Genomic DNA, 17,666 nt, shown 5'->3' on the forward strand with positions numbered 1-17,666 from the left:
CCTTGTAAGCCTTGAAGCACAGCCGGAGGTGGGCGAATCTGTTTCAAGGAAATTGCGACTCTTGCAGGCCTCGGTCAGTTTTCCCGGTCGGTCAGTCTCCTCGCCCGATCTGTCTTTTACCAGATCAAGTGCCGCTCTGCAGATCAACTCTGTCGTTCCTCTCTGCAGACCTAGTCTTCCGCTTTGTAGACCTGGTTTCCCGCTCTGCAAACTTGGTCTTCCGCTCTGCAAACCAGCCTTGCGGCTCTGGTCTTTCGCTATGCAGACTTGCGCTGCCTCTCTGATCTGCTGCTCTGGTCTGCCTCTCTACAGACCTGTCCTACTGCTCTGGTCTTCCGCACTGCAGCTTTGGTCTGCCGCTCTGTAGACCTGTCCTGCCACTCTGGTCTATCGCTCTGCAGACCTGCCCTGGTCTTCTGCTCTGCTGCCCTGATCTTCTGCTCTACTGACCTGTTCTTCCGCTCTACTGACCTAGTCTTCCGCTCTGCTGACCTGGTCTTCCGCTCTACAGACCTGGTCTTTCGCTCTGCACTTTACAGAAACCAGCCCCTGCTGGCAGCCTGAGATTATCCGCTCAAGTCATTTCGACTGTAAGTTGAATTTAATTTAATATAGCTTAAATTCAACTAATACTCATAAATCTTCGGTATTAGATTATTTATGTCCAACATAAATATCATAGTTAAAGTTTGAAATAGCATGCTTATATTCCAATTCTTGTTATTTATTGTGATGCCTCAACTCTCATTCAATTTCTACCTTACTTTCCTCTTAACAATTAAGTTTGTTTTATTTCATTGCAAATGCTATATATATATATATAAACAATGGCAGAAAAAAAAATGATAGAAATGAGAATATTAAAATAAATGTACAGATGTGTAAGAATGAACAGATAAGAAAAAAAATAATAGAGAAAGAAAAAAAGAAATTAAAATTACATATTAAAATAAAAATTTCAAAAAAATATATTTAAGATATTTTAAATATATACTTAAACGATTAATAAATATCTCAATTAAACTATGTAAAATTATAATAAATATATAAATCAAACACTAAAAAGAAGATTAAAAAAATAATAAAATAAAATAAATTTTATTTAAATATAAATGATGTTATAATAAGGAATAAATTCTAATAACATAGAAGAATCTAGGATAAGATTTGATTATGATGATGATGATGATGGGTTATTGTACTATAAATTTCCTAATAGCAGAACAACTTGTGCCCTAACTGTTTTTAAGACAGATGACATTCTAGAAATGTTGGTTGTACCACATGTGAAATGCACTCACAATCTTCATCACAAGGTGATTCTTAGTTCTCGTGTATGCCAACTGATATTAAACCCATTTGTATCGAAATACAATCCTTTGGTTTCAATAACAAAAAAGAAAGTAGATGCTAGGGCACTTGTGGGTGTCATCCAGATGAGAACCATGTCGCAGATTCTAAAACTTCATCAGCATGCCGACGTCCAAGAACATGATCAGTATCACAAGCAGATCCACTTATCTGCAAGGTCATGAGCTCATAAGATGAGCGATTTAGTGTGGATGCAGCATACGACAACTTAGATTTGGGATCTCACTGCAGCTTTACCACTGCAGTGACATTGCCAACTCCAGGAGTGCCTCTACTTGATGGATAGTCTTTTGCTTCTCCTGCTGCTTCAGCCTGACTGCGACTGTTTCAGGATCCAATCCCTGTGGAGATTCCAGAAGTTGTTGCTCAGATCGGACCTCTTGCAATAATTGGTCAACCTCTCTGACAAAATCCACCCTTAGTATCACGTCGTCATCCTCAGGAGGCAACTCTACGCGGCCATGATGCTGAATAGAAGGGAAGAACTGGTCAATAGCAAGGATATATTATGTAATGAGCATAGAAAGGGCAAACTAATGTTCTTCGAGACACTTGACAATTCCTTTACAGAAACTATGCCAACTATTTAAAGCCGGCTACAAATTCTTCACATAAATTGCTCCTGAAATATGTATGAATTAAAAGTATTGCAAAATGAAACTCAACAGGATGGGTGCCTTCTAAATCTTTGACTATCCAGATTAGGGACACAAGTATAGGTCTCCAACCAAAACCACAAGTTCTTATTCTTAAAATCAAATTGCTTAAACCTAACTAATGAGTTTCCACAACTGACGTTACACCCAACTCAATGAGCATACTCATCATTTATACAAGTTGCACATATATTCATGAACCGAATTTATGGTAATTTCTCAAAGGTGATCAATGTGTTGCTGGGCACTTCAAAAAGGTTCAGTCAATTGCCATTCCTACTAAAGTGAAGATACATTCAAATGTTTTCGGCAAGAAAATAGACTATAGCATTATATTAGTCTCAGTATTATTTAGATAAAAGGTCCTTAACATGATATCTAGATGTTAAAAAGAAAGCTGCGCTAAAAATCCAAGTAGAATAAGGAAATACATTTTCCATGTCGAACCCAGCAGGAACAAGCATGCTGAAAGGATCTTCTCTGGGGAAAGTATCAACCATGCGCTTCCTGCATTGCTTAAGCCATCCTTCATCATCAAATCCATCATGGAGGTTAAGTAGGTCATTGAGCAACCTCATAGCAGGCGTAGAATCCCTCTTCAAAATCTCTGTCTAGAATGCGCACATTTTCAACATTTTAAAAGCAATCATGTAGCAGATGAATAGTGTTACGACCCCAAAGGTACTGAATAACTAGCATGATATTTATTAATGGGAATAAATAAAATGAATCCGAATTTAAGTGATAAAATATATCTTACAAAGCAATATGCTCGACAGTAAACAGAAGAGAACTTTGGCCACAGTTCTTACCTCTATCCTCCTGTACAAAAGGTCTAGACTTCTAACAACATCCTTTTCCTCCTAGAAATAGAAGTAGAATAATTTTTTATCAGGTCAACCTTGTTTAGAGTAAATCACCATGAGGAAAGAAAATACAGAGGAATTTAGCAAAATAAGGCAAAAGTGAACAGCATTAGCCATTATGTGATTGGATATGGTAGCATATCCAAACTGACTAGAATAGTGATTCATTTTCTAATGTTTTAGAATCGGCATTTCTAATAAAGACGAAGTTAGAAACAAAAAAACATGCTGCTTTTTCCCATGCCAATTTCTTTTAGTAAAATACAGCAAGCAGCAAGCATGGAACAAAAACAGAACAGTTAACTTCTTGATCATCATTTTACAACTGACAACAGAAACAACAATATCCAACAAACCATATATAATATATTCCAACTATTTAGAGGGTCAGTTATATACATCTCACTTGACATTGTCTATACATGATGTCATACTAGTTTGAGTATCTAATCCTGCAACTATGTTTAACTATTAATATGCACATATCTTGAATGATAAAAAAAGACATCCACCTTGGAAACACACTTGGAGACATACACCTCTGGAGCACACTCAGTATTCCAGCCAAGGCAACATCAATATTATATGCACGAGGTGGACCATCCACTTCAGTTCAAGTCACAAGGGAGTCAGCAGAATACTTTGATTATTGGATGTATCAACTAGCTATTAGACCTATGGTTTGAAATCTCATTCTGTACCACGCGAAATGGTCGAAACATATCCGTTACGATAACTTACAAAACTCAATATCTCCGGTGTTGTTGTGTCAACACTCAACATCCCTTGACATACTAAAATTGAGATAATTTTATCATTTTTTTTCTTTATAATTTTATCTCCATATAGAATAACGCTAAAATTGTATCATTCTAGATAGAAAACAAACATTGAACTTAACCATTTTGAAACATCAACATGACTCGAGATTTCGAATCCTGATTAGACCTTTTATCTATTAGGCCTATCATATCTTCACCACGAAACATTAGAAACATTTCCTTGCTTTAACTTTGACTCAAGTTATCTTGTGAATAAGGGTTCTCTAAAGTGCCCCTAAACTGTTATCTCTAACAAACCCTTGAATCAACAAATATGGCTCCATACTTTGAATGCAGGACCTGAAAGATGGTGAGAGCACTGATCCAAGGATTTGGCACTTGTGTCTTCAATTAAAATCTGAACCACAGCATTTACCACCATGGGAATGAGTTTTCGCTATATCACTTAGGCATGGTCAATATCAAGTTAGTCAAATGGAGTAGTGCATAAACACAGTTTGCACAAGCTTCTGATTATTAGATACATAGATAATAAATCAACAACAATGCATGTTCATGGCTGTTAGTTGACAATGTAGTTAACCAGAAAAGCCTCTAGGGCATGACATAAATAAAATATCACATCATGTTGACTGTTTCATGTTAGAATGTCATATAACTATTCATGTACATATGGCAATGAAAATCCTATGGCTGTATTGACCTGCATCCTATCATTATCAGACTATCCACTATCAGTGGGATAAAGAGGACAATTGTTCAAGTGAATGAGGACATAATATAAAGATCAAAAAAGAAATAATATTTTCAAGGTTGCATTATACATTGAGCAAAGGGTCTCACTATATCATACAGACAAATCATTACTGGTAGGGAAATAATGCAATAAAGCACAAAATTAGGAATAATATGATGCTCTATCAAGGTGAATCAGGACAGAGTGGGGCATGAGATTATGAGGATTAGGAACCATGAAAAAACTAAATTCATATGAAACACTGCAGAGAACTTGAAAAGAAGAATAAATTGAAACTGCACATACATCTCGTCGAGCAAGATCAAGCCGATTCCAAATAACCATCAAAACGAGTTCTGTAAGTTCACCTTTCTCAGCTGCTGCCTCAATTTTCTGATATAAACAAAAGATATAAGGAGCTGCAAGATTTCTTGTGTTCTTAAATTTTAATTAACACATCTAAGTGAAAGGATAATTCATAAGTAAATTTGAACACAATAACCTAATCCTACGTTCATGCAGACCTAAGAGAATAGATTATCCAAGGGACTAATAATTAAACTGAGAGAAACTTTGAGTCAAATAGAACCACCGCCTGTTTTATAATAATGGCAATAATATAAATAAGCAAGGAAACATTTTTTAGATTACTTAGTTGTTATTAATTTCATGTGCTTAGTAACAAAAAGATGCCAAAACATCAACTTTATTTATATAAAAATGAGGAGAAAACTCAGTAATATTGAAAGTTGTGTGACTTTGGATCTGTAAGAGTATAAATGTCCCAGTTACACACCTTCGTGACAGTTTTAACTTTTGGAATAAAGGAAGCTTATGGAATAATGGTCACCCAATCAAATGTTAAGAGATGCAAACCATTAAGCAGTTGAACAAGGTTTTTTCTCTCATCAAGCAATACAAAACAAGCAAAGAATGCACTTTTATTTATAGTGAGCACAAGCAGTATTGGCTATAACTTTCATGGCTAAAAAATATAGTATAACAAGAATCTACAATGTTCAGAAAAAACATGAGCAAACAATTGGAATCTTTCAGCAAGGAGCCAAGGAGAACTAAAGGTTTTAAGGAATCTTCCAATAACTATGACATGAATATGGTAGATATATTAGCTCGTGAAGATCTATAAATTTTTAGGTTATATCTGTGACTGGCTCATGTAAAATGAAATGTTTCTTCAGCATTCTAATTGCAGTGATATAGTTACTAACCGAAACTTTAAGCAAATGATAAATCAGATATGCTTCTAAGCACAGGAAAATCAGACAACAATAGTCGGAAAAGCTTAGCAACTTCTATATAGTTCTTTCTAGAAAAATTCATGAACATGGGTACAAACCATTAAGCACCATGGCAACAATACCCAAGATTAATTCAACAAAGGGAAATAATTACCTCTTCCACTTCTTCAGCAGACCTTATGAAACTTGAAACTAATTTTCTTGCTTTGCGAACTTCTTCCTCAGGGTATTCCTTTAGGCGCATGCCTATCTCCCGATATTCATCAATCTTTCTCCTTTCTTCGTCTTCCTCCTTCTTACGATAAGCATGCCACTCCTTTGTTTTTTCACGTTGGCGTGCTTGCCACTCCTAGAGATGACTATAATAATGATAAAAGTTCCAAGAATTGTATCCAGGGACAAATGAGAAAGAAACTTGCAAATTCATCACATACATATATGGTTTCAAGGATAACCAAAATGAAAATAACAGCCAAATGCTCTGTCCGCCATGTCTAACACATCTAATGGAGAATAATAATAGTGAAAATATGAGCATAAGGTAAAGAAAGGAGGAAGCATTTGGAATAGAAATTATTTACTAAACTAATAAACCACAACAAAAGAAACTATTCACTAAATTAAGCAACTACTATGTCACAAATTACCATATAATTAATCACTACTGCTACAACTTGGCTCTTATATAAAATGGGAGATGGCCATATTGTTCCACCTAAGTGGTTGTAGAGAGTTGATATGGTTGGCATTTTCATATGCCATCAAATTGCCATGTCGCAAGGCTCGTGCCAAACAATAACATGATATTATGGTATTAGAGGTTTAGTCTCAAATAGTGTGTTTTAGGTTAAAGGTTACGTGTTGAGGCCTATATATACACTATGCCATTTTCCTCTGACAATATCATCCAATCAAAAATTACTTTATCCTACTTATCATAATATCATAGTCATTCTTCTAGGGTTAGGTTCCCTTTAGGAGGGTGCAGGGTATGAAATGCCGTTTCGTGCCGCCCGACACGGACGGCTTTTATCGTTCCGTCTGGCGGCCGAAACCAGCACGAGAGGCGTCCTCCTCTCGGCGGCGTCGGAGGAGACGCGAGATTGCTCCGGCGGCGTCCTGCGACACCTTCGGCACCGAAGGCGTCGTGCGCGACGCCTTCTGCGATGCCGAGCGACCCTTTCGGCGCCGCCGGAGGCGTCCGACGACGCTTCCAGCGCCGCTGAACGCCCCCCGCGGGATCGCAAGCGATCTCACGTACGCAAGTGTTTTTTCTTTTTTAATAATTATTTATTTTATTTAATTAATTTAAACAATTCCTAAGGAGGATGTGTGATATTTCAAAGAGACTTCTATAAACCCTAATTAAATTATCCTAATAACATATATAAAAAATATATTTAAAGTTAAAATAAATTAAATAAATTTTATTAGTTAATATTCTGAAAAAAATAATGTTTTAAATTTTATTAAAAATTTTAAAAAATATACAATAATTCTTATTTATATTCTAATATATTTTTTATTATTTTAAATTTCATTTAAATTTTTTAAAAAAAATCTAAAAAGATTTTAAAAAATTCTAATAAATTATATTTATATTCTGATTTTTTTAAATTTTTTTTAAATTTGTTTACTTGATATTTTTTTACTATTTAAAATATATATTATTTAATTAATAATTAATTAAATGAATAAATAGTTAATTTATATAATTATTATTAATATAAAGTAATATCTTGTATTAATTTATATACTTATTATTATTATTATTATTATTATTATTATTATTATTATAGATACTTTCATTTTAATTTGAATTATTGATATATCAACTTTATTTAAATAAAACTATTTTTAATTATTTTTTCTAATAATATTAAATTATTCAATAATTGAGAACTTATAATAAATCAATATATAACTTATTTTTATATACACAATAAACATATTTATCTTATAATTACTATAGATAAATAAAAAATACCGAAACTATATCGATACGGCACGATACGATATTGAAACCGTATCGTTCTGGTCTGAGACCGAAATCTAAACACGGGTCGAAATTTTAAACCTTGGGAGGGTGCATTTCAATGCTCTCTCTTGGCTGTTACTTCTCACTCTCAATTTCTCTTCTCATTGTGCGAGCTCTCCACCCATAACTAATTGTTCACACCTCTTTGTTGGTCGCTCGATTCCACACCGCTTGCTTGTTTCTCAACTTGTCAAGGTGAGCAGATCTATGCTCAAGGCAGAATCACAACTCTTTCTCTCTTATCCTCACGATGCCGCTATTCCCTTGAATTGGTTCTACTCTTGAAAGCTTGGTAGCTAGTGGCAACATTGAGCAGTTGTGGAGGATCTCCTTCTTGTGTTGTTACCTCCAAATATCTCCTTCCAAGCATCTGCAACCTTCCTGTGTCATCCACACCAGAAAGAACTATCTCAGAGTATTCATACACAATTCTAGGCTTTGCATCTCCCAGGTTCAAGATCCTACCGACAAACTTGTAGTTACTTCTACTGCAGATGCTTAAGCTTCTTCATGAGAACAACCACATCCCAAATCTGGAAACTGCAACGCTTCCCTTGACCAACCCTACTTCCTCTTCGGTGGCAGATTTCCTGCAGTAACTGTCCTGTGAGACATTATCCTATCAGTTGACTCTGTTGGTGCGGGAAGCATCCGACAGTCAAATTTGTGTTTTGATTATGTCAAAAGGTACAAAGTTAAGTTGTTTTGTTATCTAACAAGTTAAATGAGATTGCAGGAAAGTCCTAAGTGTATTTAGGCAAAAGTCTTAGGCAGGTGGAAAACCTTAGGGGGTGGTAAACCTAGGTGAGGAAAAGTCCTAACTGCGGTTAAGCAAAGGGAAAACCCTAAGGGGCGATAACCCTAGGTCCTAGGGGGTGGTAACCCTAGGCGGGAAGTCTTGACAGGTCGAGGGCTTCGGGCAAAAGTCCTAGAGTCGAGGACTCTAGGTGAAAAGTCCTAATGTCGCGAACTAGGTGAAAGAGTAGGCGGGTCGTGGAGCGGACGTCCAGCGGAAAGTCCTGGAGCCTCGGGCGTTGAGCAAAAGTCCAGTTGGTCTGGAGGATCAACTGGCAACAGGTAAACTCTCCTGAGTGGAGTAGGTGAGGACGCGTTCCCCGATGAGAGAACAGTAGACGTCAATTCGGCCTAGGGTCTCCGGTCGGGAATCCGAAGTCAGAATCGGACAATCCGATGACTGTCAAATTCTATGTCTTATTATGTCTTAACTCTGTTTTGCAGTATATGTTGTACTAACGTATTTTGTAGGAAGTGAATTGAAGTGTTGGTCTCAAGTAACCTGGAGAAGACCCTCTCACAACAAGGTGTGAGGGCACCCTCATGGAGCTTGAGGGCGCCCTGGATGTTGAGCAGAGGGCGCCCTAATGGAGCTTGAGGGTGCCCTGAACACTGGCGCAAGGGTGCCCTCATGGAGGTTGAGGGCGCCCTCAGACGGATAGATTGTGACCGGGTCGGAGCTCATCCACACTGCGGATTTGGCGCGGATTAGGGCGCCCTCCATGTTGTTGAGGACGCCCTCCACAGGCTATAAAAGATAGTCTCGAGCAGTAGCAAAGAACAACAACGAAATCACAATCTGTCTTCTCCATGCTACTCAAAAAACGATCCAGAAAAGCTGTAGCAAGACCCCGACGACCAGGAGCTTCAAACTTATCATTTTCTGTTGTCAGTATAAACCTTTTTACTGCTTTGATTGTATTTCAAACTGTAATATTGTCGTACTTATAGTGATTGCCCAAAGTAAATGCTCAACGAGCGTGGGCCTTGGAGTAGGAGTCGCCCTAGGCTCCGAACCAAGTAAAACCCCTTGGTGTTCGCGCTTTCGATCCAATAGACTCTACGACCCTCCTTGAGTGTTTTCCTTCTCCCTTTTACTAATTGGTCAAGGAGAAGCCCACTTGAGAGGCTTGCTCTTGTGACTGTTTATCCTCTCAACTAACTTTAGGGCCCTAATCAAGTGCTTTCCTTCTTTTCGTTATTTAGTTTGTCATGTGTTGTCAGCACCACTGAAAGCAGAAGCCCACTAAAGAGACTTTCTTCCAAGGTATTGTCTCATCCTTTGTCAATATTGTTGTTTTGAGGTAAAAAAAGGACACTCACTCAGCGATTGAAATGTCATTCCATGTTGTCCGGCACTGACAATTTTTACTGTTCCACCGAGAAGCGAAATTGGCATGTCACGCGTGCGCGTCTTGAGGCGCAGGGATGCGTCGTGGGGCGGCACCGAAGGCATCGCGACGCGATGTTTCTGACCGAAAGCATCGCGAGATGCCGTCGGAGGAGTTGCAGGCATGTGTTGGGGGGGGGGGGGGGAGCCGGCGTTGGTTATCGTGCAAAATTAATATTACAATTTAAGTAAATCAAACAATTCCCACTTAAGTATGATATTTTAAAGAAACTTTTATAAAACTTAGTTAAATTATCCCAATAAAATAGAAAAAATATATTTAAAATTGTTAAAAAATTAATAAATTTTATTAAATAATATTTTGAAATTATTTTTAATGTTTTAAATTTTATTTAAAAATTCTAAAAAATTCAAAAAAAATATAATAAATCAAATTTATATTGTGATTTTTTAATAATTATTTTGTTTTTTTTACTATTTTAATGTTTAATTGATTTAAAAAAAAGGTTACCTAGAATTATATAATTTATAAAATAAATAGTTAATTTATATAATTTTTTAGTCTATATTGCTTAAATTATTAAATAAATAAATAGTTAATTTATATAATTATTATATATATAATAGTATTTTTTTTTTTAATCTATATAATTTTTTAATCTGCACATTGTTGAACTATAAAGGTTACCTACAATCACTTCTTTTAGTATTTAGTAAGGTAACATATTATAATGTATCAATTTTAATTTGAGTTATTGATAGATTAATTTTCTTTAAAGAAAGTTATATTTAATTATTTTTTCTAATAATATTAAGTTGTTTAAAAATGGAGAACTTATATAAAATTAATATACAACTTATTTTTAAATTATACACAATAAATATATTTATTTAATAATTACTATATATAAATAAAAAAATATTGAAACCGTATCGGCACGACACGATATGATACCGAAACCATATCGTTCCGGTCTGAGATCGAAACCTCGGCAGTGTCAAGATTTTAAACCTTGCATCCACTTGCTTCATGATGTCTTTTTGACGGGCTTGAAGTGAGAGTCATCCTATTTTGTGAATTTTGTCCATCGCATGATACGTTGGACCATAACACTAAATGCATTGCTAACTATAAGAATTCCATTATGCAAGCAATATAACCTTTGGCTATGAAAGGTAAAGCCAAGATCAAACATCTTTGGTTCACAGATTAGCTATTTCATTCATAATAAGTTCTGTCAGAATAACTATTCATGTTTATAGTTATCAAATAGAATATCAATTAGAGCATAATTGTTATTCTCTCAGGGAATATTTGGGAGAGCTTTTGTTTATTTAAAAGTGATTCTTATAGAGATTATTTTGAAGTTAGTGAGAAGCTAAAGTATGAAGTGTTTGAAAATAGAAGCCAAAAGTTAATATAAGGTAAAGTTTGAGTGTTTGATTAATAATTACTTACAAGCTTAATTTTTAGTTAAATGACAATAATATCCTTAAACTATATAAATTAATCTTTTTTAATTATCTAAATATAATTCTGATATACCATCAATAATAATGTGTTTATATAATTATTATTATATTTTGAATATTATATCAAAATTAATTTTTTATAACATGAATGTTTGAAAAGATGTATAAAATTAATAAAAATAAAAATATAAAAAATGACAAAATTTATATAAAAACGTAAAAATATGTATAAAAAATTCTGAAAATACAAATGATATAAAAATAAAAATAGTATTTAAAAAATAAATACTTATAATAAAAGATGATTATTATTTTATGTTAAAAGTGTAGTGGCAATTATGTAAAATGATAAATTTATTAAGGACATAAATATCAACTTTTAATTTTAGACCATAAATAAAAAGCAGAAACAAGAAAGGGCATCAAATTCTTGCTTCTAGCTTTTGAGTAAAAGCTATAGAAGCGGAAGCAGAATTTGACATTCACAAATAGTAAAAAATGCTTCCATGCAGCAAGAATTAACCTTCTTAGCTATTCCTTCTTTCATTCAATGAGTACTTCATTCTGATATTATTATCTAAGAACCAAACTAAGTAGTACTATTCTTAGCCTATTCCTACTATATTTCATTCCCAAGAATGACCAATATATTTATTGTCAATTTCATTCTATGAAATGAACACATTGATAGGGACTTTATACATGAAAATTACCATTAATGACAAAAAGTCCCTATCGTGCATAACTGTCCAAATTTTGTTTCTTGCATAGTAAGTACAAGAAGATAACAAAAAAAAAAGAGAACTTCTATAGTTGAGTAGTTAAATTTAGCCATGCACATGTGTCAAGTGCAAGTCTTTTCATTTATAATTTATCCCTTCATCACCAACCATTCTATTGATTTTATTTTGTGAATTAACCAATGAGTCAAAATATTTTAACACGGTAAGTATTATCAGCCATAACAATAAAATTTGGGTTTGATTCTAGTGTTAGTTATCATATGGCCGTTTAAGCCAATTAAATGTATAAGAGAACAGATAAGTATGAGATAGAACACATATTAAGATGGAACTAGAATTTGTTCTTATAAAGCCGAACCACTAAAACCAATACATATCAAAATGATGGAAAGTTTGGGAGTTTCTTAGGGAAAATGCAACTATTGGTGGAGTATAGTGCCAATAAGAGCTCTTTGGTATCCAGGACTAAATTATCACTTTGACTATGTTATTGTCCTGAGTGCAGGATTGAGTCATGGGTCGAGATCCGGATCTTTACTTGGTCATGCAACACGTAAGGAGGAAGAGAGGGGGAAAGACTTGTCCTAGACAGAGTCCAAATTACTCAATTACTCAATTTTTTTTCTCTCTTTATTAATAATAACACTTCTTATATAAGGAGTCAAACATGACACGATTTAAGAAAGACCAACCTATTAAGGAAACAAGGAATCAAAAATAAAAAAACTAATTAGGCTATTATTTATTTCTACTATAGCAGTAGTTAAATTAGGTCAATATTTATTTTCTACTATTAGGCAATAGCTAATTTATTTCTACTATAGCAATAACTAATTAGGCAGTAACAAATTTGCTTCCAACTATAGCGACATCCGACAAAGGCGTCCACCTCAGCATCCACATCATCACTCCCCTCCTCGATGCTAAGCTTGTCCTTAAGCTCGAAAGCGGAGTATAACACCACTAGTAGCATGGAGGGAAATTTCCGAATCCACTTCTCCTCTTCCTCACCTTCCCTGTTATCATCAAGCACTTTAATCCAAAACAGACGTTTAACACTTGTGACCCATGGAGTAAGACTCATATCACAGTTAAAACAGGGGTCCTTGGCTCTCGGTTCTGCCATCTCAGCGTGAGTCAGACGCTTGAAGAATAAAGCAGGTGGAGTCTCCTTGCTCATATCCCTCGTTGTCTTGGTCTTCGCCAAAAGAGGGCCTCCACTGTTGGTGTTGAGCTTGGTTGTGGTTCCACCCCAATTCGTGCGTAGCAGCCCCCCGCCTTGATGGAAGCACTGCTTCCGTTCTAATGCCCTAGCTATATACATTGCAATGCCTAGGTTTTCAGGCTTCTGCAGTTTGATGACGATACGGAGATCTTCGACTAGCCCTGTAGTGAACAAGTCAACCTGTTGTTGTGGTCGGAGGTCCGAGGTCCGGGCAAGGTGGGACGGGAACTGCAGCTAGTAGTCTTCTACCGAGCCCGTCTGCTTCAGATTTGCTAGCTCTCATGGATGGTTGTTGCTTATAGGCAGCCCAAAGCGGATATGATAATGATTTTTGAATTGCTTTCAAGTCATATCGGCTCTTCCTGTTCCATTTGATCAAACCAAAGTTCGGCTTCCCCTACCAAATGAAAGGCAGCAAGGCCAACCTTGTCGGTTTTTGTGGTCCTTTAGTTGGCAAAGAATTTTTTGCACCTTTTAATCTAGCCCAGTGGATCCCCTTCTCCAGAATAGGTGAGGAACTCGATCTTCGAGTACCGCAGAACCAGGGTGCCATTGATTGGCGGTTCAAGTCTTACCTCTGAGGCTTTGGAAGGGCCACACTCCGCGCTAGTAGGGTTGTTTGCAATGGGCACCGGTTGTCGTCTTGTCTCTTGAGCAGTACAGGATAACTCAACCATCTGCTCCTATAGTCCTTGTTGGCGAAAGGTGATCTGCTCCATGAAAACTTGCTATTGTGAGATTAATCTTTCCATGAAGGCATCGAGTTTGGATGTGATAGGATTCGTATCACCCATGATCGGCTCAGATACCAAGTTGTTATGGTCTCGAGTGCAGGATCGAGTCCCAGGTCAAGATCCGGATTCGTACTTGGTCATGTAACACGTAAGGGGGAAGGGAGGGAGAAAGACTCGTCCTAGACGGAGTCTAAATTACTCAAATACTCAATTTTTCTTCCTCTCTTTATTAATAATAACACTCCTTATTTAAGAAATCAAACATGACACGATTCAGAAAAGACCAACCTATAAAGGAACAAGAAATCAAAAATAGAAAAGCTAATTAGACCATTATTTGTTTCTACTATAGTAGTAGTTAAATTAGGCCATTATTTATTTTCTACTAATTAGGCAATAGCTAATTTATTTCTACTATAGCAATAGCTAATTAAGTAGTAATTAATTTGCTTCCAACTATAGCGGCGTCCAACAAAGGCGTCCACCTCGGCGTCGACACATCACTCCCCTACTCCATGTAAATTGTAAGTGAAAGTGTGGTATAACCCAAGATAACATGCAGGAATTTAAAATGCACTTTCTATGAAGCTCCAGCCAATGCGGAGTTCTGGGGAAAGGTCTATTTTATGCAGCCTTGCTCCCCCTCAACGTTACTCTTTTGTTTCATAAAAAAATATATTATTCTTGAGTGAAAAATCATGCTAGTTTTAAAAACAAATTTTATGAAGCCGCAAAATGACAAGAAGTTTAACTCATATAACACCCTCTCAAAACAATCTGACCCTACAAAGCCATCAACTTCTAATGAGAATGGTGTCCAATGTTACAATTACTTCTAAAATACAATATTTAATCTCTTTTCTCACATTGATCAAATTATCTAGATGAATATGTAGCCGAAAAATACCCCTCTCAATTCTCAAGTTTAAACATAGCATTATTTTTATTGCCTTCCATATGATTTCTCCTTAACCAAATGAGAAATGTATATTCCTTCGTTTCTCATAATCCATATGAGAAAATAGCTTTTTCCCCTTTAAAATCATATGAAGGATCTATCTTTATCTTTTCTTTAGCCATAAAAAGTTAACTTTATGATTTCTCTAAGAACTTATGGAAAATCTCTAGCCACTAAAAAGTGTCATTGTCATTTATGCTAAGAAAATCAGCTTATTCTGAAAGCTTTTGATGCATCGATAAATATATGCATTCACACATGGAAATCTAAATATCATGATAATTATACTCCATGCATTTTTCAAAAATCAATACATTGTTTTACGAAATAGACTATCTCTGACCAAGTATATGAAAAGACACTGTAATGCCCAAGTTGAAAAAAATTTCACAAAAACATTGGAGCTATATTATTTTGGTTAATGGATTAGCCACTGTCATTTGTTCTCGATGTGCTTAACATCTATGCCCCCTTTTTTTACCAGGTCTCTAACTATAATTGAAGGTATTTAACCTCAATATGTTTGGACCCAACTGAGTTCTTATTAATCATTTTTAGGAACATTGCAAATTTGTCAAACATATCTTTAAAGGCTTGGAGATGAAATCAACTACAAGTAACCCTTGAATAATTTTTTTAGTAATTTAGCTAGTATAAAAGCTTCATAACATGATACAAACTTTGTTTGCAGTGAAAAATTAGTAAGTGTTTTCTTAGCACGTCATTAAGTAGTCCCTCTTGCTAACATGAAGATTCAATGAAGTCTGGATTTGAGAATCTAGTTCACTATAGAAATTCTACCCTTCTAGAAACATGCATATATTTCTGTCTTTGGAAAACACTCAAATACTTCCTTTGTTGCAACCTAATTGTTCCTACCATAGTTGGACATTAATCTATGAAGTTAATTCACAACAAAGGCAGCATTAGGTCTTTTGCGAAGTTAAGCATACCGCATACTAGTAACAAGACTAGAATAAGGGATGCCCTTCATGATAATCCTCTGAATATCATTCTTTATCAGTTCGCCATTCAAAAAAAGTTTTGACAGCTATCTGATGAAGTTCCAAATCAAATAGTTTAACTAAAGGTCATATGATCCTGAACAAGTCCTTGGACATTACTAGTGAGAAGCCAATTCCTTCCTTAATCTCTTTGTCTTGGAACATTCAATATTATCCTTGGCATCCTTCTTGGCCAAGCAACCAATTTGCAACCATTTGATTTACAACCAGGGAGCTCTACAAGATCCCATACAAATACACACACACACACACACACACACACACACAGAGTCAATTCAGGAGTAATTTTGGGAGAAAAAGACATGACATTTCAATTAGGATTTTTCATTAACGAGGGTTTCAACAGGGCAAAAAAGTAGGGGCCTCTGTGTGACATTTGCTCAGGTTTCTTACAAAATTTATAGTCTAATTAAATCTTTAATAATGTGGGCAATTTCAATAAAATTATAACATCGTTTGGACTCTGGATACTAGTAAATCAACATTATCTGGCGACAATATTTATTTGTGCTAGCTCACTATTAGAGAAATGTCCAACAAAGCCTCGAAAATGGAACATAACAAAAAAAAAAACCTTTGCAGGCGAACCACCTTCAATTTAATTCACACGCATCGACGGTACAAAATCTATGTTGCAGTAGAAAACGAAAATACCAGAGGGAGACATCAGTTCAGAAGAGCACTCACATCATTATAAAACTCATCTGGGAGGGCATCGAGGTTGCTATCCGCCGCACCAAACCCTTCCTCCGCGCTCTTTTGGGAAACTTCAGGGTTCAGAAACCACGAAAATAAGTGCGGATTGCGGTAAGTGAAAAGGCATACATAGGGCTGAGGATTGTAGGAACCTGCGCGAGGCGGCAAAACGTGCTTAACAGCTGGTCGACACGAGCGCGGACGGATTGGCCTGCGGGACGGAGATGGCAGCGGATGGCGCGTGTGAAAGGAGAAACGCAGTGTCGAAACAATGGCTTCCATTTCGGGGAGGTCACGAGACGGGGTTGAGTCGAGTCCAAGTTTATTAAATAATTGCGGATTCAAGTAAAGTGAGTAAAAATTCAATAAATTCGAATTAACCAAATGATTCTGTTAATTCGATTTTTTTAAATTCAATTTGATTTTAATTTTAAAATTTATAATTCGATTATATCCCGTAAACTGAATTAGAAGAAAAATATATTAATTTGATTATTTTTTATTTAAAAATATAATTAATTAAAATTAATTTGATTTTAAAATTTTAATTAATTCGGTCAAAAATTAAATTAACTAATATTTAATCTTTTCAATTTATTCATTTTTTTTAAAAAATCCTATTGGTTCAGTTAGTTAAAAAAAATTTTGATTGATTCAATTTTCAATTTATTCGATTCAATTTTAATTAAATGATTTAGGTCTAATAATTAAGGATAAAATTTAAAAATATATATATTTTTGGAATCACATAGCACCCCACTTTACTAATCCCTTAGAGCATCCGCACCCGCTTATTTAAAATACATAATTTAGGGTAAAAAAGTTACTTTATTAAATTTGGATATTTACTTTTCAATACACCATATATTAGCTTTCCTATTTTTTCTCTCTCTTCTATAATGTTTAGGGAATGGAATTCATTTCCTAAATTTAGAGAAGTACTATTCATAAATGTATA

General features: G+C 35.3%; 1 protein-coding gene across 1 annotated transcript; it reads right to left on the bottom strand.

The window, feature by feature from the left end:
• Nucleotides 1–1,231: 1,231 nt before the first annotated feature.
• Nucleotides 1,232–17,007, bottom strand: LOC121980405 (protein PALE CRESS, chloroplastic-like). Its single transcript, XM_042532427.1, has 7 exons — nucleotides 16,861–17,007; nucleotides 16,700–16,779; nucleotides 5,825–6,019; nucleotides 4,718–4,804; nucleotides 2,840–2,890; nucleotides 2,459–2,638; nucleotides 1,232–1,838 (listed from the first exon to the last, which is right to left on the bottom strand). The coding sequence occupies exons 1-7, from the start codon at nucleotides 16,988–16,990 to the stop codon at nucleotides 1,605–1,607; spliced, it is 957 nt and encodes a 318-aa protein (XP_042388361.1). The 5' UTR covers nucleotides 16,991–17,007; the 3' UTR covers nucleotides 1,232–1,604.
• Between the last annotated feature and the right edge of the window lie 659 nt (nucleotides 17,008–17,666).

Source organism: Zingiber officinale, chromosome 5A (assembly GCF_018446385.1).
Source record: "Zingiber officinale cultivar Zhangliang chromosome 5A, Zo_v1.1, whole genome shotgun sequence".
NCBI classification, from domain to species: domain Eukaryota; kingdom Viridiplantae; phylum Streptophyta; class Magnoliopsida; order Zingiberales; family Zingiberaceae; genus Zingiber; species Zingiber officinale.